Here is a 22,036-nt window from a genome sequence, read left to right as displayed (position 1 = left end):
TTTTTTTTGTTGTTGTTGTTTGAGACAAAGGCCACTAAATAGCCCAGGCTAGTCTAGAACTCAAAATCCTCCTGCCTCAGCCCCTTCACTGTTAGGATTACAATCACACACACACACACACACACACACACACACACACCTGTATGTGGCTCCTTCCTTTATTCTGAGGGATAAACATGAGGTTATTTCTTCTTGAGGAGCAGAATACACCTCAGAAGAGACAGGTTAGGTTATTCTCCATCACATTTTCATTGAATATTTTGCTCAGAGGACAATTTGTAGGAGCTGGTTCTCCTCTTCCACTCTGTAACTCCAAATCAGGATCATCAAGGCTTTCTCCCAAGTGCCTTTACCCACTGAACCACCTCACTGGCCCAAATTAAACTCTTTTCAATTTTCGTGTATAAAAGTGTGTAATAAGTAAAATAATTTACTTATTTGTTCACTGACTAAGGACATTTGCAGTCTAACAGTTCTTGAAACAAGTATGTCTTAAAAAGCAACAATTACATTCAATGTGATAAAATTTATTTTTCTTTAAAAAATTATCTAGCCAGTAGTGGTGCACCCTTTAATCGCAACACTTGGGAGGTAGAGGCAAGAGCATCTCTCAGTATAAGGCCAGCCTTGCCTACAGAGTGAGTTCCAGGACAGCGGGGACTACACAGAGAAACCTTGTCTCAACAATAATAATAATAATAACAACAACAATAAACAAACAAATCACAGATGCAGGATAAACAAAGGATCACAGAATCTAATAAAAACAGGAACAATAAATTGTTACCTGCTTCTCTTAAGAGTTACAACTGATTTCTTGTAAGACAGCCTCTTATTCATTTATTTTGGTTTTTCTAGATAGAATTTCTCTATGTACCCCCAACTGTCCTGGAACTCAACTGTGGGGACCAAGCTAGCCTCAAACTCAAAGATTTACCTACCCCTGTCTCCTGACTGCTGGGATTAAAGGTCTGCCCCAACAGACCTAGTTAGGATAGCTTTTTTTAATTCACTTTCCCTGTTACTTTTGAAAGTATTCTTGTGGTTGACTGTGGATGGAGCAGGGCAATACAAAAATAAAGGCACCGATGCTAAACTCTTAGTATAGTGACATTTGTTACTCATCGTCAAGGTTGTCTGAAATCGTCTTCGGTAGCTAAAACCATTAACAACCAAAGGAAGTGAAAGAGTCCCACAGATGTATGAGAAATCAATGACAGAGAAATTTCTTTGTGGCTTGCCAAGTGAAAGGAATGTGAATCTTAAGGCCAAGTCTTATCCAACCAACGAAGGCGTCACGGTCCTAGCAGACCACCTAGTTTAAATTCCAGTTCACCATATTTTTTTTAGAAGAATAATTCTACCTTAAAATCAAAACTACCTAGGTGGAATGTGTGGGTTCTCTTCCATTCTGGTTAATACTAGACAACGGATGTTAGCAGTGTAGGACACAAGACAAAATGAACACCTAGTTACAGAGCTGCTGGGTGCCTCCTCTGCTGTAAGTTCTCAAGAGCTGTGAGTCTACCCTCCAAAGGAAGGGGTTGGGGAAAGGGGAATAAGAAGAAAGGGAAAAAAAACAGCTCTCACAACCAAACCCCAATCTAGGCCTCTTCATTGTTCACTTGGCTCACTTACTGCAGTAATGTCCATGTCACAGAGTGCTAAGCCCAGGTACTACGTTCGCTTGTGGTGCCTTATTACGTGTACTGTCGTAAGACTAAACTACCGGCAATTTGGAACAAATTTCTGCTCACAGTATAGGTCTTAGTTTAGCTGTAGTAGAGACAGTAAGAAGACATAATATACAGGTGATAGTAGTGTGGTTTGCTGAGTCTCTGCTGAGGAAGGAACCTGGTTTGCACTTAAACATAATTTTAATTTAATGATATCTCACTACTTCAAAGGAAAAAGAAACAGCTCTCAGTAGCACATATTACTACAAAGGAAATAATAAAGAGCAAAGAAAGGTAAAAGTACTAGCATAGAACTAGCTAATGACTGCAAATGAGAAATAAATAAAAGAAACGAGAATTGTCTAAGTGACTATTTAACCTACTGTTACTGCTTAAAATGTGAAAAGAAGAAAGCCTCAGGACAATCCACAAGACAGAAAAATGTGAGGGCATTTCATCAATGGTCCATCAAAGCACTCGAGTCAGCAAGGCCTGGGCTTCAGTAAAATGCTGGCTTTGCCATTTTTAGCCATGTGGGCCTATACAAGTTACTTCATTTTGCAAATTCAATTTCCTTATACACAAAACAGACAATCTGTATTTCAAAAATATAATAACAAAAAAAGTAAAGTTTTAAACAGTACATAGTCAACATTCAATATAAAATCACACAATAAGAACCAGGCCTTTTGGCACATGCCTGTAACCTCAGCACCAGAGAAGCTTAGGCAGTAGAACCAGAAGCTTGAGGCTATACAGTGAGAACCTGTCTCAGAGGAAAACACAAAACAAAGCAACACAAAAAACATACAATAGATTCCATAATGAAGTTAATACCAAGTCCACAGAGAAAAAACTTTATACAATAGTTTCTGTAATGAAGTTAAACTAAAGAACGCCTTCCTGGGAAAATGCCTCAAGGAGACAGTAACACTCAAGCTGAAGCTTAAAGGATAAGTGAGTTTGCCAGGAAAACAAGTTGGCAGGAGGCATTCCAGAAGATACAGCATATGCAGGAGCTCTTAGGAAAGAAGGCAGGTTCAAGACAGTTGATTTGTAAGTGAAATGAAAATTTTCTGAATTGAAAAAATATTACAGTTCCATTTCTGTGTATAAAATGTCTCTTTTAGGGGTGGAGAGATGACTCAGTGGGTAAAAGCACTTGCTGTTCAAAGCCAAGGACCTGAGTTCAGATCCTCTGTGCTCGTGTAAAAGCCAAGTGTGGCCACAAATAACCATAATCCTAGCATTTGCTGGGACTTGGGGAGGTGTGTGTGTGTGTGTGTGTGTGTGTGTGTGTGTGTGTGTGTGTGCGTGCGTGCGTGTGTGCACATGCTACAGATAGGAGGATCATGGGGACTTGCTGGCCAGCCAGCTTAGCTGAAAATTCCCAGTTCAGTGAGAAACCCTGCCTTAAGGGAATTAGGCAGAAGAATGTTAAAGCTAGAAACCCAACAGCCTCCTCTGGCCTCTATACATGTACACATGGATGAACACACATACCTGTACATGTGTATATACATGCACAAGACCCCCATACACATAAAATTCTTTTGCACCAGTGAGATAAAATGGTTTGAAGATAGGATGGTGGTCCAAGGTTAAAAGGAGGGAGAATGTGAAGGACAGGCAAGGGATGATAACTACATGAATAAGTGGTAACAACTGGAGGACGAAAAGTATATCAGATCCCCTCTCTTCCCCCATCAGGTTTTGCTCTCTCCTTCTCTCTCTCTCTTCTTCTCCATCTAATAAACCTCTTTCATATAAAAAAAAAGAAAAAGAAAAAGAAAACTAGATCAGAGAAAAGGGAAAGAAACCAGATAGATTTGCTCATTGCCGGGTGCAGGTAAAGGAACTCTGAGCAACGCCTCAATCTCAGCTCAGGCTAAAAATGCTGATGATAACATGAACACATCATAGGTTCTACAGGTACAATAGGTTTGAAAGAGAATGAAGTTGGCTTTTGATGTGTTTGATTTATGTGACATCAGTTGATTGGGCCACCACTGTGATAATAAATGAAAAGGTTTATCCTTTCCATATGCTTAACATCAGGTTGGTCAGTAGTTTTCTAGTATTTTTTTTTTAATTTTATGATGGCCCAAACTAAGAACAGTAAATGGTTTACATGCCCTTTAGATCAGACATCAATCAACTGAGCCTACAGAGGGTTCACAGTAACTATTGTAAGTAACAATTACTCTTGGTCAAAATACTTGGCACTGTAGCATGATGCCAACTTCAGACCACCTATCACACTTGTCCCTATTCCAACTCCATTTTATAAAAACAGGCAGAATTTGGCTATAGTTTGCTAGTTTCTGCTCTAGACTAGCAATAGCACTTTTACTAATTCACAGAAAACAGTGGCAGCTAAAAAGGAAAAGCTTAATAATATAACCTGAGCCAAATGGAAACTTGGACTTTGCCATTTATTGGCTACTTTCTTATGACCATGACAAAGCACCCTCAGTGGCAATGCATGGGAGGAAGGATTTACTCTAGATCTCAGTTTAGGAGATATTTCATTAGTGAGAAGGCATGAAGAACACGTGGCTGTCATTTCCCACATTCTTGCAGACCAGGAACACAGACACTCTGGATGGAAGCAGGGTCAGGCTACCTAACCTCAAAGTTTACTCCTAGTGGCCACCAGTTAGGTTTTAAATCCCCAAGATTCCACAATCTTCCAAAGTAGTACTACTAGCTGGAAACCCGGTGCTCAACACATAAGCTATGAGAGGTGTTCCATATTCAAATGACAACAAATATAGTGACTAGTAACTTTTCAGAAATAAAATTTATTGGCAAATAATTAATTATTCACAAGGTTCATACAATAAGGTATTATGCCTAATTTAATGATTTAGAGAAGAAAATAATATATATTATATGGCCAAGTATAATATTCTTTCAAAAACAATAATATTTATTTTTGTCATAAAGAAAACTTGATTGTTTTTCAGGATGTAAAAATCATAAAGATACAGGATCTGTCTTTGTCTTTGCCAAGTTATCTAATAACATTCACTCATTCAGCAAATAATGGTTGTGTATATGCTAAGCACTATTCTAGGCATGATCAGAGGTCTGTAAAGGGTCACGTAGTAAAAACAGGCTTTGAGGCCTGGGCTGGTCTTGTTTAGACATGACACAGCTAGTTATCTCGGAAGACAGAACCTAAATTGAGTAAATGTCCCCATCAAACTAGCCTGTAGGTAAGTCGGGCAAGTCTGTGGAGCATTTTCTTGATTAAGGATTGACGTGAGAGGGCCCAGCCCACCGTAGGTAATGTTAGCCCTGGGCAATCAGCCTGAGTTGTATAAAAATGCAGGCTGAGCAAGCCGTGGAGAACAAGCTAGGAAGCAGCACTCCTCCATGGTCTCTGCTTAATTGAGTTCCTGCCTTGGCTTCCTTTGATGTTGGACTATGATCAGAGGAGTAAGCAAAATAAACCTTTTCCTCCCCAAGATGCTGACTAGTACTAAAGATTCTTAATTCAAATTATCAAACGGCCCCAACAGTCTTTAAAGGAATCTCAATTTTTTCTGTTGCTGCAATAAAACACTGTAACCAAGGCAACTTACAGAAGAAAGGGTTTATTTTGGGCTTACAGTTTCAGATGGTCAGGGTCAATAGTAACAAGGACTGCATGGAGGCGGACATGGCAGCTGGAGTAGCAATTGAGAACTCACATCTCCAAAAGCAAACAAGAAGCAAAGAGAACACACTGGAAATGAGACAGAACTTTTGAAACCTCAAAGCCTACCCCTAGGGATGCTGTTCTTCCAGCAATTGGGAACCAAATATTCAGATGCCACAGAATATGGGGAGCATCTCATTCAGACTACCACAGTGGCTCAAAGTGATAAAGTAAAAAGTATTCAGGATTAAAAAAAAAATAGGAGCCAGATACAGTGGAGCACATCTTCAATCCCACCACTCACGCGGTAAAGTGGATCTCTTGCCAGTTTAAGGCTAGCCTGTTTTACATAAAGCTGTGGTTCTCAACCTTCCTAATGCTGTGACCTTTTAACACAGTTATTCATGTTGTGGTGAGTCCAAGCCTATAATTATTTTCATTGCTACTTCATAACTTTAATTTTGCTACTATTATGAATCATAATGTAAATATCTAATATGCAAGATATGTGACATGTGACCCCTGTAAAAGGGCCAGTCCATCCCCAAACCTGTCCATGCCACAGGTTGAGAACCACTGACAGAGTATAACAGGCCACCCAGAACTACATAGTGATGCTCTATTTCAAAAGCAAACAGGTTTGCTGCAGAGATGGCTCAGTGATTAAGAGCATTGACTGTTCTTCCAGAGTACCCTGGCCCCATTCCAAGCTCCCACAAGGCAGCTAACAATCTTCTCTGTATCTCTAGTTCCAGGGAATCTGAAGCCCTCTTCTGGCCTCAAAGAACACCAGTCATGCAAAAAACATGATACATAGACATGAAGGCAAAACACCCATACAAATGAAATAATGTAATCAATTAATTAATTGTATGTATAAGAGAACACATATATAGGTTATATGCAATTAAAAAGCTTTTTATTTAAGAAATTTGAGCATCTGTAGAATTTGACATCTACAAACTACTTTTTAGACCACGGCACAATGGATGGCTATTTAAGACCAAACTCTGGAAACTGTACTACACAACATTTTTTAAAAGGAAATAAAGAAGACCTAAAGAATTAAATGGCAGGCTATGCTTATGGATCAAATGACTTTACTGGAATGATAATAAAGCACAATGTGATACAGATTAAACAATCTCTACACAAATTCAAGCTGGCATTTTTTAATAAGTTGGTAAACTGATACCAAATTCATATGGAAATCCAACCAGAAAAGGGAAAACAATCTTGAAAATGAACAATTTTAGCCAGGTAGTGGGGCCTTTAATCCCAGCACTTAGGAGGTAGAGGCACATGAATCTCTGTGAGTTCAAGGCCAGCCTGGTTTACAGAGTGAGTTCCAGGACAGCCATGGCTACACAGAGAAGAAAAAAAAAAATTTTTTTTCAAATGCTTAAAATTATAACGTAATACTTTAGTGCAGTGGTTCTCAACCTTACTAACACTTAGATCCTTTAACAGTTTCTTATGTTGTGGTGACCCCCAACCATAAGATTACTTTTGTTGCTACTTTATAACTATAAATTTGCTGCTATTATGAGTCGTAAGTAAATATCTAATATGCAGGACATCTGCTACAGGTTGAGAACCATTGCTCCAGCATGTAAAGTAAGTCAAAATACTCGCACTGAACATCATATAAATAAAGTACAACAGCATACATGAACTTATTCTCTACGCGTGCAGCTTCCATCATTGGGATGTAATGAGTCCGAGTGAGAGCCTGAGGAAGAGCTCCGTTTGTAGAGTATTTGTATAGCAGGCACAGAGCCCCGGATTCTGTCCCCAGCACCACATGGTGGCACATACCTATACTCTCAATACTCAGGGGTAGAGGCAGAAAGATCAACAGTTCAAGGTCACCCTACACAACAAATGGTATTGATTTTAGCAGGATCCATGATACAGCGGATCTTGTTAACTACAGTTTTGACTGTTTGACTCAATGGATAATTTAGAAGTCTCTCCTACTGGCCTAATAGATTTTAGAGATTTTCTCCTTCAAATCAGCAATAAATTCAGGTTCTGTCTACACCTTCTGGGTGATCTTACACAAAATAACTACCTTAGGTCTTCGCTTATTTGATTTGATCAGGATGGCTTTAAAAGAATGAATGAGAGAAAATGTGACAAGTTCTCGGCAAGTGCAAGTGGTACCATGTGACAAAAATCACAGCCCTGGGGTGACATATGCAAGAGGAGAGGGAGTTCAAAGCCAACTTAGGCAGCACACATTTCAGCTTTAAAAATAACCACAAAAACAAAACAAAAACCTCAGGACACAGAAAGGCATAACTTGTAAGCCTAATTTTAGAAATTCGGACTGCTGCAGTGGTAGAGTTCTCTGTCTAGCATGTCCAAGGCCCAGTAAAGCTGCTGCTTAGCTGGAGGGGGTGATGCAGGAGTACCTCAGAGTCAAAGCTAATGTGAGTGTCACAGTTCTTCTATGACACACTGCAAAAGTAAACAGCACTAAGTGGGTATATGTATATGTATGCATGCATATACACACACATTTGTATGTACACACACAATGCTGTCTCCCAACACAAACTACACATAGTAACAACATGGAGTGCAATCAGATTCCGTAACCCTAATAAATTATAACAGCATATTACTAAATGCAAGTATCAATTCGTATGAGACAGGATAATATTTCAGTGACAGAGAAGATAATTTACCTTGATCAAGTATTTTTCCCATCTGTCTGCTGTAACAGATTTGCCAATCTTCCTCATCAACTTCAAATGGAGCTCCACCAATTCTTTTGGTACTTAAAAGGAAGGGGAAAAAAAAAACTATTGTTAGCCAAGAAAATAAAATATTTATAAGCATTTAATATTCTAAAACAACTTCCTCCAGCCAGCCCTGAATATTTTCTCAAAACAAAGGATTCTGGTTTCTTTTGCATCCCTGAATCCTAAAAGCCTGAAGTAGAGTGAAAAATCACTAACCATCATTTTCTGAGAGTTAATAGTGAAGTTGCAGTTCCTATTAAGCCAATTAAGAATGAAACCTACTGTAAACAATAGAGTAAGTCATAACAGTTAAATGGTCACAGAAGTCCCACACAGTACAGGCTCCATAGGAGGTAGGCTTGATGGGTGTGCAGGACAGCAGAGCAAAGTAGATGCTCTGAACTTCCTGCTTCATTTTCCTGTGAACAAAAAGCTGCTCCAAAAAACAGACTAAAACCATACACGTTTGTTTATTTGGTTGGTAGGTTTTACTATGACTGGAAATGTAGCTCATGGGGTAGAGCACTTTGCCTAGCACATGGAAGCTCCAGGTTCAACCCACAGTTAATGCCATAAATAAATAACCATCAAATAAAAGCACTTAACTATACAAATAAAATTTATGTGTTCCTCATGCTATACATTTGGATTCCAGAGCAATATATAAATTCATACAACAAGAAAGGAATTGAAAAATCCACATCTTAGGTGGTGAACATTTTAGAAATTGGTCTAATTGTGGTCAAATTTTCAATCAAAGCAAAACAAAAAAAAAACTGTTCTTCAACTTTAACCCCTACCTGATGAGCTAAACTTCTTTTTCTAGAGCATCCTATGGATTCCGACCTTCCAGGCATCAAAGACAAAAAACCAAAACTTACTTATCTTTGAAGGAACTAGCTCCACTCTCTGGAAAGGCCTAACCATCTGACAGGTATCTATAAGAGAAACTCTACCTTCCTACAACTTCCTCACTGGGTTAATTCCTCTTCATTAAACACTTCCTAAGATTTCTATCTTCCCTCAGGTTCTCTGTTATCATTGCAAACAACCAGAGTTCCTCTAAATATCCCTAAGGAATGACCTTACTGTTTTTAAATTATATTAATCAGACCCAAGGGATTTATAGAACACATGCCTGCCAAATGTTGTATTTCCCAGATCCCACTAACAACCTAGAAGAAATTACAGGTAACCCATCTAAATGTTTTCCATAATCAAATATATTAAGAAAACGCTGAACAGCCAGCCATAGTAGTGTACAATTGTAATCCCAGCACTCTGGGAGGCAGAGGCAGGCAGACTGCAAATTCAGGACAGATAAGGCTACATTGAGAAATCCTGTCTCGAAAAAAAAAACAGGAGAGGTGGCAGAAGCAAGATGACGAAGGGAACGTCATCCTTTGGAAAGCGTCGCAATAAGACGCACAGGTTGTGCGGCCGCTGTGGCTCTAAGGCCTACCACCTTCAGAAGTCAACCTGTGGCAACGTAGCTACCCTGCCAAGCGCAAGAGGAAGTATAACTGGAGTGCCAAGACTAAGAGGCGAAACACTACCAGGACTGGTCGAATGAGGCACCTAAAAATTGTCTATCGCATTTTCCGACATGGATTCCGTGAAGGAACAACACCTAAACCCAAGAAGGCAGCTATTGCAGCATCCAGTTCATCTTGAGGATTTCAATCAGTCATAAAATAATAAATGCTCTGGAAAGAAAGAGAAAGAAAGAAAGAAAGGAAGGAAGGAAGGGAGGGAGGGAGGGAGGGAGGGAGGGAGGGAGGGAGGGAAAAAGAGAGAGAGAGAGAGAGAGAGAGAAAGAAAGAGAGAAAGAGAGAGAAATAAAGAGAAAGAGAGAAAGAAAGAAAGAAAGAAAGAAAGAGAGAGAGAGAGAGAGAGAGAGAGAGAGAGAGAGAGAGAAAGAGAAATGCTGGACCCCCCCCCCAAAAAAAAGTGGTTTGTTTTGGTTTTTGGTTTCTCTGGTGGCCTGGCTGTCCTCTGTAGAGCAGCGCCTGTGAGTTGGGGTTAACTGATCTTATGGTGTGCTCTAAGTATCTGAGACAACACTACAACCCACAGCACTCTCCAACATATCTGACCTAATATGGTGCTGGGCTGGGAATGATGGCCTAGCTTTCTATGGTCCTTCATTCTCTCAGGAGCTTTATTCTGAAACTACTTCTAACTTGAAACGACTTGGAAGTATAACATTCACTCATTCAACAGGTTCTGAGAATCTACTATCAGCAAAGGGAAAATAGCCTTGTCCTTGCTGAATCTACATGAATGAGTCTTTTCATATATGGGCTGGTCCAAAATAGTCAATTATTCTAAAACCTAAGGTATAGGATGGAGTGGGGAAATTTCATATAAAAACAAAAAGTAGATGTAAATGGCTAAAAACAGAACAATAAACAAAGACTATGGAACTTCAGACAGCCTCACAAAGCCAGCTAAGAAGCCTGATTTTATTTTTTATTTACAAATTTTTTATTTTTATTTTATTTAAAATAAATTTTATTTAAAATAAAATTTTATTTTATTTTATTTTTATTTTATTTAAAATTTTTTTATTTTCAATTTTTTATTTACAAATTGAAGAGGAGAATGACTGAATTAGAGAAAATTAGATTTTACAAAAAAGCTTTAACTCACTTGCTTTAAGAGGTAGAGTACAGGGTAGAAAGGTAGAGAGATGGCTCAGGGGTTAAACCAAAGGACCTGTGCTCAATTCCCAGCACCCACGTGGCAGCTCACAACTGTCTGTAATGCCAATTCTAAGGAATCTGACACCTTCACACTAATGCACACAAAATAAAATTAAATTTAAGAGGTAGAATACAGGTCAAAATTTTGAATTAAACTCAAGAAAATATCTACAAAGATGACAGTGGCCTGAACTAAGCCTGAACTACTCACAGCAGCCGAGACAGCAGTAAGCAGAACCAAGAAATGTTTTAGGAAATAAAATCAACAAAATGTTGATTTTGCTAGTGCAATAACTTAATCAATAAAGCCTTAATGAGACTCAGGTAACCAAGAGGCCAGAGACAAATCAACACAAAGAAACCCAAAAAAGACTCAATTCTAGTTCTTCCATTCTATGTAAGATTAGGTCAGGTCCTTTAGCAACAAACCTTGACTTTCTAACTTGTATTAAAAGTCTTTGGTTATCTCCTAGAGTTTCGAAACAAGAGTACTATGAAGAATTACAGCACTTCTGATTTTATTGTCATAATTTTGGAAACTAAGATGGCCTTCAATTCTTCCGCTTCCCAAACGTGCAAAGTTAACGGTCTACCTCACTACATCTCAAGCCTGCTACCTTCTAGCCTCAGTTTACTACACCTGCAATCTTCTTCCGTTTCTCTAGGACATATAGCTGAGGCTATACCTTTTCACTTCAGAAAAAAAATCGCTAAAGATAGTCTTTACTCAAACCAATATCCCAACTTATCAGTTGGTAAATACACTTATAGCTCCAAAATACTTACATAAACTCACTAAACTTTTTGTCCTTGCCCCAGAGTCCTAATGATTATTTTCAATTTAACTCCCAGTCCCTTTCTCGCACATCTACACTGAAATCCTCAACTGAAATCACTTTGGTCCGTTCCCTGTCCACTAAACCTATCCTAGCCTTTCACCTGTGAGCACCTTGTGAAAGCCTTCAGCTTATTCCGTATTCTTACATGAATCATTTCACCTTTCAATGACTGGGAAATGTAAGTCTCAGGCTTTCCAATACTAGTATGCATGTCCTTCATTCTTAGATGGCTACGGCTGTTTATACTGCCTGCATCAAGTTTTTGATACCTACCTACTACATCATATAGAAATCATGAAAGATTTTTATTCTGTTACACTAATTTTTAAAAAACTAAAAGACAAAAAAATCAATACACAATAAGCATGCTTCTCATTCTTCTTACAAATCTTGTTTATATTGATTTAGGTATATAAACAGGTAAGTATTACTGAATTTTTTAGGGTACTGGCTCTTATACAGGAAGCTACATGTAGGTGGTGCCTGTTATACTGTTACAGTGCTGCAAAGTACAGAGCTGGCATATTAAATTAAAATTCATAACTCACAATTGAGTAACTGTGGTGATCTGAGTGGAAATGGCACCCAAAGGCTCATAGGAAATGGCACTATTTCAAAGAATTAGGAGGTGTGGTCTTGTTGAGGAAGTGGGTCCCTGGAAGTGGGCTTTGAGGTTTCAAAAAACCCATTCCAAGACCAGTTTCTTTCCTCCTGCTGCCTGTGGATCTGGATGCAGAACTGTCAGCGACCTCTCCAGCACCATGTCTGCCTGCCTGCCACCATGCTTCCCACCATGATGACAGTGGACTAAACCTCTGAAACCGTAAGCCAGCCCCAATCAAATGCTTTCCTTTCTAAGAGTTGCAGTGGTCATGGTGTCTCTTCACAGCAATAGAACACTGACTAAGACAGTAACTGAATTTATTTAAGTTTTGGTTATAAAGAGAATTAGAATGTGATGATCTTTAAGGGCACTGAATATGCTGAGTGATAAAATAAATGTGTAAACACTTAAAAAAAAGGAAAGAAAAGAGGCTGGGAGATAGACAGCTTGGCACATGTGAAACTGTGACGCTCTATCCTTAGCAACCCACAAAATTACCCTGATAATAATTAAAGCTGCCGTATCATGACAGTGAACAGCTGTGTGTTAAACAGAGCTGTAGAATCGTGGCATGTTCGGCATCTGCAGTTGCCAGCCCAGCAGCCATTTAGCCACCTGCGGGTACTCGGGACCTGATGTGTGGCTAGTGAAAGGAAGAAACTAGGCTATTTTTAGCTTCTGTATATTTGTGTGTGTGGGATATGTACAGGTGAGCGTAAGTGTCCCAGAGGCCAGAGGAGGGCTTTGGGACATGAGACGGAGCCGGACAACACGGTTCCTGAGAACTCAACTCCAGTCCACTGGAGAGAAGCAAGAGCTCTTAACTGCTGAGCCATGTCTGCAGAACCAGTTTATTGTATTTATTCTTTAAAACCTTTCTTATTATATTTACTTAGTAAATATAATACTTAGTGTGTATGTGTGTGCGTAGACACATTTAGGGAGTTTGTGTGACAAAGCCTGTGTAAAGGCCAAAGGACAACTTGCCAGAGTCCTTTGATTGCACCCTGGGGTTAATGGGGATCAAACTCAGGTTATCAGGCTTGGCAGCAAGCATTTTTATCTACTAAGCCAGCCATTTTGCCAGACCGAATTCTATTAATTCTTAATTAAATTTAATAAACACGGATAGGTCAATTGTAAAGTGTCAAGTCTATCTATCTATCTTTCTATGTATGTATGTATGTATGTATGTATCTATCTATCTATCTATCTATTTTGAGACAAGGTCTCTATTACGTATCTCTGGCTGTCTGGGACTCATTATGTAGACCAGGCTAGCCTCAAATTCACAGAGAGTAGCCTGCCCCTGACTCTTGAGTGCTGGAATTCAAGATGTGTATGCCTCTACACCCGGCTAAAAGTATCAATTATAGACTTAAATCACATGATCACTTTCTAGAAATTGACAAGCTCTAACTTTATTCACTTGTCAACTGAAACATTTTCTGAATAGCCTACTTTCCACAACATTACTTATTAACTTTATTTTAACCATTTACTAACTTCCAGTCATTCTTTTATGAAAAGGATGGATTTCTGTCCCAACTGAACTAAGATCTCTACCTCAGATCCCTCTCCTTCACAAGGCCTCAGGAGGTAAGAGTCTAAAACACAAAGAGAAGGTCAGGGTACAGTCACAAAGATCGCGCCAAAGGGCACAGGGATGTAGCAGAAGGGCCACAACCCAGACTGGTTGGCTGCCCAATCACCCACAGACATTCCACACAGAGACTTTTTAAAGCACCTTTCTATCATAAAGCCCAGTACTTAAATTTATAGCAACTCATAATACCTAATCTCTTCCTCAATCCTGTAAGTCTGTTATCTAATTTCCCTCTACATCTATGAGCAGAGATCAACTCAGTTCTGAAAAGTTATTTTATGTTGGTCACAGATGAAAAAACGTTGATTTCAGATACAGGGATTGGAAGACAAGCTTACAAGCTTTACTTACTGCCCATTTCTTAGAAACTGTTGGGAAGCAGAGTTTTAGAAATTTAGACTGATCTCCTCAGGCCGCTTGATCCTTGAGATCACTGTTATGTATTCATATACCTCACCTTTAAAGATTTCATTTAACTAATCATCTCATTTTCTAAAAAGCAAAGGAATGGCTTAAGACTGTGAATTGTAACTTAGACCCCCTTCAAAAATACGAGACAGAGGGAGAATCTTGGTAAGTATAATACAAACAACTACACCAGCTTCTTACCATTTCTAATTTATCCAAGAATAGCCATGAGGCTGGCAGGGAAGTAAGCAGTCCTTCCCCTCCACTTCCTTTTCAGAATTCCATTCCAAATGAAATTTCTGTTCTCACATAAAGAAACACACCCAAATGGCTATCAAATCCCAAAGTAGGAAATGCATTTACTATAAACAAAGTAATTTGTGCAAATGCTATGTAGAATTTAAGAAAAGCTGAGCCTATAAAACTGCAGTACTATGTGAAGCTACCCCTCCCAAAAAAGCTTTTGGCCCCACGGCGAATCAGCCTCTCCTCCAATCTTTGCAGGATTACACTTTTTTAACATGAATCCTAGCAGAAGGCACTTGAGGTACTTCAGGCAAGGGCTTTCTGCACCATGTGCTCCGGCTCTAATCAAGTGACCTTATTTTTCTTGCTATTCTTTCTACTCAATTTAGTAATCATGAGAGGAGAGAGAGGAGGCTCAAAGAACTTCAGGGGGGAAAAGGGATTTCTTTCCCTCAACATTTTTCTCCAACAATTGCAAACCTAAAGATTTAAATGATGAAAGACCAAGCCAAGAATGGTGGTGTACACCTTTAATCCCAGGACCCAGGAGGCAGAGGTAAGTGGATCCCTTAAAGAGTTTGAGGCCAGCCTGGTCTACAAAGCTGACCAAACCACACACACCCTTGCCTCATAAAAAGGCTAAAAGACCAGTAATAGTAGAAACCCTTCACCTAGATGTACCAAGTGCTTACTTAGAATTTTACCAAATTTTACAGTATTAATGCTACCAGAAAAAGCCTCTCTAACAATACAGTTAAGAACAAAAGGATTAGCAGCAGCTAAGCAAGTCTACGAAGAGACTTTGTTGCAGGCAAGAAATAAAAATGCATGTACAAAAGTCTCAGACAATCAAAAGGGTCTAGTTTCCCTGGAAGATGCAGTGATGTTCACTTGGCCCTGAGTTCAATGCCTGCACCTTGAAAAACAAAAATGTAGCCAGAGAACTAAGCAAAACTCAAAATAATAAAGCTTTTGAGTCAGTTTAAGGGTTTGAATTTATTCTAAACCAGTTAAGTTTAGATTTTATTCTAAATGTAATGAGAATCCATAGAAGGAACAGGAGAAAAGCTCCTTGATTTTAACTTTTTAAAAGATTGATCTGTATCCAGACTCAACTTCAAAATATTCTAGGAACAGAGACCAAGGCAAGTTACAAATCTGGGTGATAGGTACAGAAAACTTCACTATATAAGCTGATGTTTTATTATTCTATGTGTCTCTGTGTTTGCTTGGATCACATGCATGCAGAAGCCTGAGGAAGCCGAAGGAGGGCATCAGATCCCCTTGAACTGGAATTACAGAAGGCTGTAGCACACCATGTGGATGCTGGGAACTGAAACAAGTCCTTTGCAAGAGCTCTGAACTGCTAAACCTCTGTCTAGCCCACCACTGCTGTTTTTGTCCTGTTCAACGTTTTCCACTACTTTAAACATACATGGGATGGTTAATATGCCATATATGGACAAATAAAACTAAAAGGTTATTGCTATGTTTAGGCAGGAAACAAGACAAGATGCTAAAGCATCTTGTGGTTGTAGAGATGAAGAGGAGTACCACCAAGAAAACTTGTCAAAATATGGAAAATTTCTAAATCTCTTAAAATGTTTTAGGCCAACACCTTCAATCTTACTCCAAAGAACTTAACTCCTTTACACAAGTCTTGTTATACCTATATTATCCTTGTTATTCTTCTGAGGCAGGTCTCACTTTGTGCCCAGATTATCACCATGCCTGGCTCTCAAGATTTTTCAAAATAACTACAACAAAGACTAGGGACTAGGGACTCAGTTCAGTTAATAGAGAATATGCCTAGGAATACACAATTCAAATCCCAGCGCAGTATAAAAACTGGCTGTGGGGACACTCATTTCCAATCCCATCATTTGAGCAGTAAGGGGAAAGACAAGTTCAAATTCATCCCTCAGCTCCTGGCTCAAAAAATAAAATAACCCACCACAATACTACCACTATTGCCACCCTTCAGTCAGTAATCCCTGAAGAGCACACAACTTCAACTTCAGCAAGCAACGTTGAAAATGCGCAATCAATTAACCAAACGAAATCATGCCTCTGCCTTGGGAGGAGAAGCTGTCACATCCCTTCTCCTCTCAGTACCTAGGGTTCCAATGCAAGTGTATTCCAAAGCTTTGCCTGGGTATTGACTTTTCTAATAACACAACTGGAACTCAACCCTTCCTGGACCCAGGTGCCAGCCAGAAACTGACAGAAGCTCCTTTACTCCTGGCACAAATCTGAGACATGTCATCAGTCTCCTGTAGCTCACAGGCAACACTCAAATGCAGGAGCCCACCGAAGGACTTACTGGATAGACAGCTGCTCCTGGCTCTGTCTACCCTGCCCTTCCCTTAACAGTACTTCCTGAGTCTCACTTCTAAACTACCTACACTCATATTTCTTCCTCAGGGTCTGTTTCTTGGGGAATTCAGCATAACTTACTTCCCATCAATTCTTTCTAATTATTCTGCAAATATGCTCCATGATTTGATATACATTAATGGCCCCCCAAAAATTTAAAAAAATACCATCTTAAAGAACCCTTCCAGACCAGAGATTAAGAGCTCAGCACTTAAGAGCACTAGCTGCCATTCCAGGGGACCTAAGTTTGATTCCCATCAGCCACATGGCAAGTCACAACTGTCCATATGCTACCTTCTGACCTCCATGGATACCAAGCTCAAACATGGTGAGCATACAGGTTGCACACAGGCAAACAATCATATACATAAAAATAATTACAATAAAAAAGAATATTCCCTCTTGAGACCTATTCTTTAGAGTTTCATTAAAATTAAACAGGGCTGTTAGGATTCCCCAGTGAGTTAAGACATCTGCTGCCAAGCCTGAGGACCTAAGTTCAATTCCTGGCAAGGAGAAAACCAATTCTATAATTCTCTGAGCTTCCCATGGATGTATGTATGTGGTGTGTGCAACAGTCAATAAATAAATGTAATAAACACATTTTTTAAAAATTTTAAAGTTATGTTGAAAAGATTAACATCTTCATCCTTCATCCTTGATCTTCTCATTGATAGTCTAAATACTTAACTCTTGTGTACATAAAACTCAGTTGCCTAAATGAAAGTAAGATAATTGTTGGAGCTAGTGATGTATCTCGGTGACAGGCCACCTACCTAGCATGCTGGACAGCAACTACTGGCCTCCCAGCAACAAACGCGCACACATGCATTCACGGAGAACCCCGGTAACCATGAGCACCACTGGCTCAGGCTCCCAGAGTGCAGAATCAGACGCAGGTTCTTCTAGGAAACTTGCTAAGACTAGGTCTCTCGAAGCACAATTTTTCAGGTACTTCACCTATGACTGATTACATTTTTGGACTGCTACTTGTTTCAAACTATGTAAGAGCACATTATAGGCAAATAACGTTAAAAATAAGCATTCTTACTAACGCGTTAGTACTGTTTCTAAGTCCCCTCAAGGGACACTTGTTCATCCTGTCTCGTTCTCAGGGAGCGCTCTAGCTCACACACCCACTTCCTTACCTGTCCATCTGCTCTGGACTCACCATAATCCGGCTCGCAGTTAGATGGCCACAGAGCAGCATGTTATGCTGTCGACCAGTTCAGGGTCCTCCTTGACTCTTTTGGAATTCCTTCAGATGCTTCATGTCGCTGTTGGTCCACTGAAAGCTAGTTCTATTTTAGAATTTCCTTTCTGGTGTCCCCTAGACTATTATCTTTTTGTCCCCTTGATTTCAGTCCCTAGTGTACTCGATGAAGAATTTTTTAAGGTAAAAGATTGGCAGAGTGAGGGCTGGAGCAATGGCTCAGTGGTTAAGAGCACAGTCCGCTCTTCCAAAGGACCTGGGTTCAATTCCCAGCAACCCCTTGGCAGCTCACAACTGTCTGTAAAGCCAATTCCAAGGGATCCAACACCTTCCCACTAATGTATATAAAATAAAAATTAAAAAAAATTTGGGCTGGAGAGATGGCTCAGTGGTTAAGAGCACTGTCTGCTCTTCCAAAAGACCCGGGTTCAATTCCCAGCACCCACATGGCAGCTCACAACTGTCTGTTAATGCTGATTCCAAGCACTCTGACTACTTCACACTAATGCATATAAAATAAAACCAAATAAATGATTAAAAAAAAGATTGGTAGCGTAGATTCACAAAAGTTCCTCTTCCTCATGTAACAAGAAATTCAGAATAATGACCTGCTAGTTTCATTTAACAACTCAGAAAAATACGTCATCTTAAACTTCCTGGAACTAAAAACCCTATCTTATTTCCAGCATGCACGCCTGCATCTCTTCCTTCATCCTGGGTCCTTCATCTCATTCTCAGGGTTAGACCACCTCCTGCACCTTAGAAAATAATTCCTTTACATCATTTTTTCAGCGTGAGACTCTCTCTTCCCAGTATCCCAGAATGACCCTACTTTGTCCATATGTATCAAAAGGTACCACAAAACTGGTGACTAGATGTACTAGGTCTGCCTTCAGCACCTGGGACAGTGCTTACCAATATAATATACTGTCAGTCACTTTAAAGGTTTTTTTTTTTTTTGCTGGATGAAGTACTATAAAAATGGCAATGACACTGGCAATAGCATTTGCCATGTCTAATTTTAGAGAGTATTAAAACTTAGTTATACTCAAGGACAATGTATATTCAGTTCCACTGTAAGTGGAAAACAATGGAAATTATCCTTTCTTCCCACCAAGTTCGCTTCTGGAAATAAAAAGTATTCCCATTTCATAGTCCTTTCTGAACACTGTACTCCTCTTTCCCTTTTTTCTGGCAGGGTTGGAGACTGAAGTCAGGGCCTTGCACATGCATCCTTCTTTTCATCTTAATCCATACCTTTTCAGATAAAGCTGACTACACGTACTTAGGCTGTGCTTTCCTATCCACTTGGACAATCTCCATCTTTTATTTGATATTAACTATAATTCAAATATTACATGGGACTGGCTGGGTTGAAAAAAGATAGTTTAGACCAGTGATTCTCAATCTATGGGTTGCAAGTCCCATGACATATCAGATAGCCTGCATATCAAATATCTACATTACAACTCATAACAGTAGCAAAATCACAGTTATGAAGTAGCAAAAATTTTATGGTTGCGATCACCACAACATGAGGAACTGGATTAAAGGGTAGCAGTGTTAGAAAGGTCGAGATCCACTGGTTTAGACCAAAGATCACCAAATTCCTTCACACAGGGCAAAAGACACTAATAACTTTCCATACAGCCTTTAAGCTCAACTTTTGAAAGCCTTTGAGAGGTTTGTTTTAGTAGAAAAAAAAACTGTTTTGTGACACATGATAATTACAGGAATTTCAAATTTCAGTATCTACAAAGTCTTACTAGAAGCAGCTGCATTCGTTCCCTCCTGTACTGTCTTGCAGGACACTTTACTCTTAGGTATTGAGTTTTGCAAGCTCACAGCAAATTCTCTAATTGTATTTGTCTGATACATGCCTGGTGTCCACAGAAGCCTGATTAGTCCCCTAGAACAGGAGTTCTAGACACTTGTGAGCAACCATGAGGGTAGTGGGCATCTAGCTCCTCCGGAAAAGCAGCCAGACCTCCTAACCACTGAGCCACCGCCCCAACCCCCAACAGTGAGAGAGGACTAGATGGTAAAAGCACTTGCCACCAAGAGCTGGGCATGTTGGCACATACCTTTAATCCCAGCACTGAGGAGGCAGAGGCAGGCAGATCCCTGTGAATTCCAACAGCCAGCCTGGTCTACACTGGAGAGCTAAAACTACACAGTGAAACCCTATCGCAAAAAAAGCAAAAAACAAAAAAACAAAAAAAAACAAAAAAAACAAAACACAAGAAAGGAAGGGGGCTGGAGATTGCTCAGAGGTTAGGAGCACTGGCAGCTCTTCCTAAAGGTCCTGAGTTCAATTCCCAGCAACCACATAGTGGCTTATAACCACTTATATAATAAGATGCCCTCTTCTGGTGTGCAAGCATACATAATGAATAAATGAATGACTAGAAGGAAGGAAGGAGGAAAGGAAGGAAGGAAAGCAGTACTTGATTGCCCCCAAGCCTGATGTCCTGAGTTGGATCCCCAGAGGAACAAAAAAACAAAAACAAACAAACAAAAAAAAAACAGCTCCTGAAAGCTGCCCTCTGACTTCTACACGGTCACATGCACCTGACAAGCAAGTGCATGCACACACATACACCAACAAACAGACAAGTAAGTAAATAAACAAATAAATGTAATTTTTGTTTCCTCTGCAGACCAGACTGGCCTAAGAACCTCCTGCCTCTTCCTCTCAAATGCTAGGATTAATGTGTGTGCCAACACCACTTGGCAATAAATGTAATTTTTAAGAGTTCATTATCTCCTACTTTCAGTTCCTACAGTCTTCTTGTTACTCTATATGTGTCTTTTTATGGTTGTTACTTAATTCTTTATTATTGTAGGGATTGACTACGTCTTCCTATATTGTACATGTTTTACCTGTTTTAGATTTATTTTTAGATTACTGGATCTAATAACACTCATCAAATCTGGAGCTAATGAAGGCATTACTTCTTTCAATACTTTTATTCCATTCTCTTTGTATATTTCAAATACTTCATTCACAGTATTGTCCCACTTATCAGTACGATACTTTGTTTTTTCAAAACACTTTTTTTCCTGATTCATTTTAGAATAAATCTATGTCTTCAAGTGTACATATTGTATTTCCACAGTCCAACTTTAAGTCCCTTTCAGTATATGTCTTTTTAAATTGAATTTAACCTTTGAAGACAAGATTCTCATGCTGCTCATGCTGTCTTGAAACTCACTACAAAACTGAAAATGACCTTCAATTTCTAGTCCTACTGCCTCTACCTCCTGAATGCTGGAATTAGAGGGTGATATCCACCAAACCCAGTTTTTGAGGTGCTAGGATGAAACCTAAAGTGTGGTGGAGTTTGAGATCCCCACAGGATCACGTATCTTAATGTGTTTGAAATAGTGCTAGGGAGTAGCACTACTGGAAAGGATTTGAGGGATTAGAAGGCGTGGCCTTGCTGGAAGAAGTGTGTCACTGAGGACAGGGTTGGAGGTTTTAAAAGCCCACGCCAGGCGCAGTCTCTCTCAGTCTGTCTGTCTCTCTCTGCCTGTGTATCCGAATGTGGCTCTCAGCTATTCTCCTGAACAGTGCTCCCTGCCATGATGATATCATGATAATGAACAAAGCAATCCCTCAATTAATGCTTTCCTTTATAAGAGTTACAGTGGTCACAGGAAGAGAACACTAACTAAGACACCAGGCTTTGTGTATGCTAACAACCGAGACTCTAGGATAATGTCTAGGAATTTCATTTGGTATAATTTAGATCTTTCATTTCTTGGCTTGCTGTTTTTTCTTTCAACACTTTTATCACCTCTATGTGTTTGTGTACAGGTGCCCACGGAGGCCAGCAGAGGTTGCCAGACCCCTGAACCTGGAGTTACAAGTGACTGAGAGTCACCCTATGTGGTGCTGGGGAAAAAAATAAACAAAACAACAACAGAAAACCCAAAAACAAAAACTAGTCCTCTTAAAGAGCAG

The 22,036-nt window shown here is 39.6% G+C and overlaps 1 protein-coding gene and 1 pseudogene across 1 annotated transcript in view; one reads left to right on the top strand and one right to left on the bottom strand.

Moving 5' to 3' along the window:
• The window catches only part of Rsf1 (remodeling and spacing factor 1), a 122,015-nt gene that overhangs the window by 78,417 nt on the left and 21,562 nt on the right, over nucleotides 1-22,036 (bottom strand). The window contains exon 2 of the mRNA XM_021634798.2: nucleotides 8,016-8,107. Within this exon, the coding sequence (XP_021490473.1) occupies nucleotides 8,016-8,107 (92 nt within the window). The remainder of the gene's footprint in view (nucleotides 1-8,015; nucleotides 8,108-22,036) is intronic.
• Nucleotides 9,443-9,746, top strand: LOC110547314 (large ribosomal subunit protein eL37-like; annotated as a pseudogene).

The sequence above is a fragment of the Meriones unguiculatus genome, chromosome 14, assembly GCF_030254825.1.
Source record: "Meriones unguiculatus strain TT.TT164.6M chromosome 14, Bangor_MerUng_6.1, whole genome shotgun sequence".
Taxonomy (NCBI): Eukaryota; Metazoa; Chordata; class Mammalia; order Rodentia; family Muridae; genus Meriones; species Meriones unguiculatus.
Note: the sequence above shows the minus strand (reverse complement) of the source record. Positions and strands in the feature narration are given on the sequence as shown.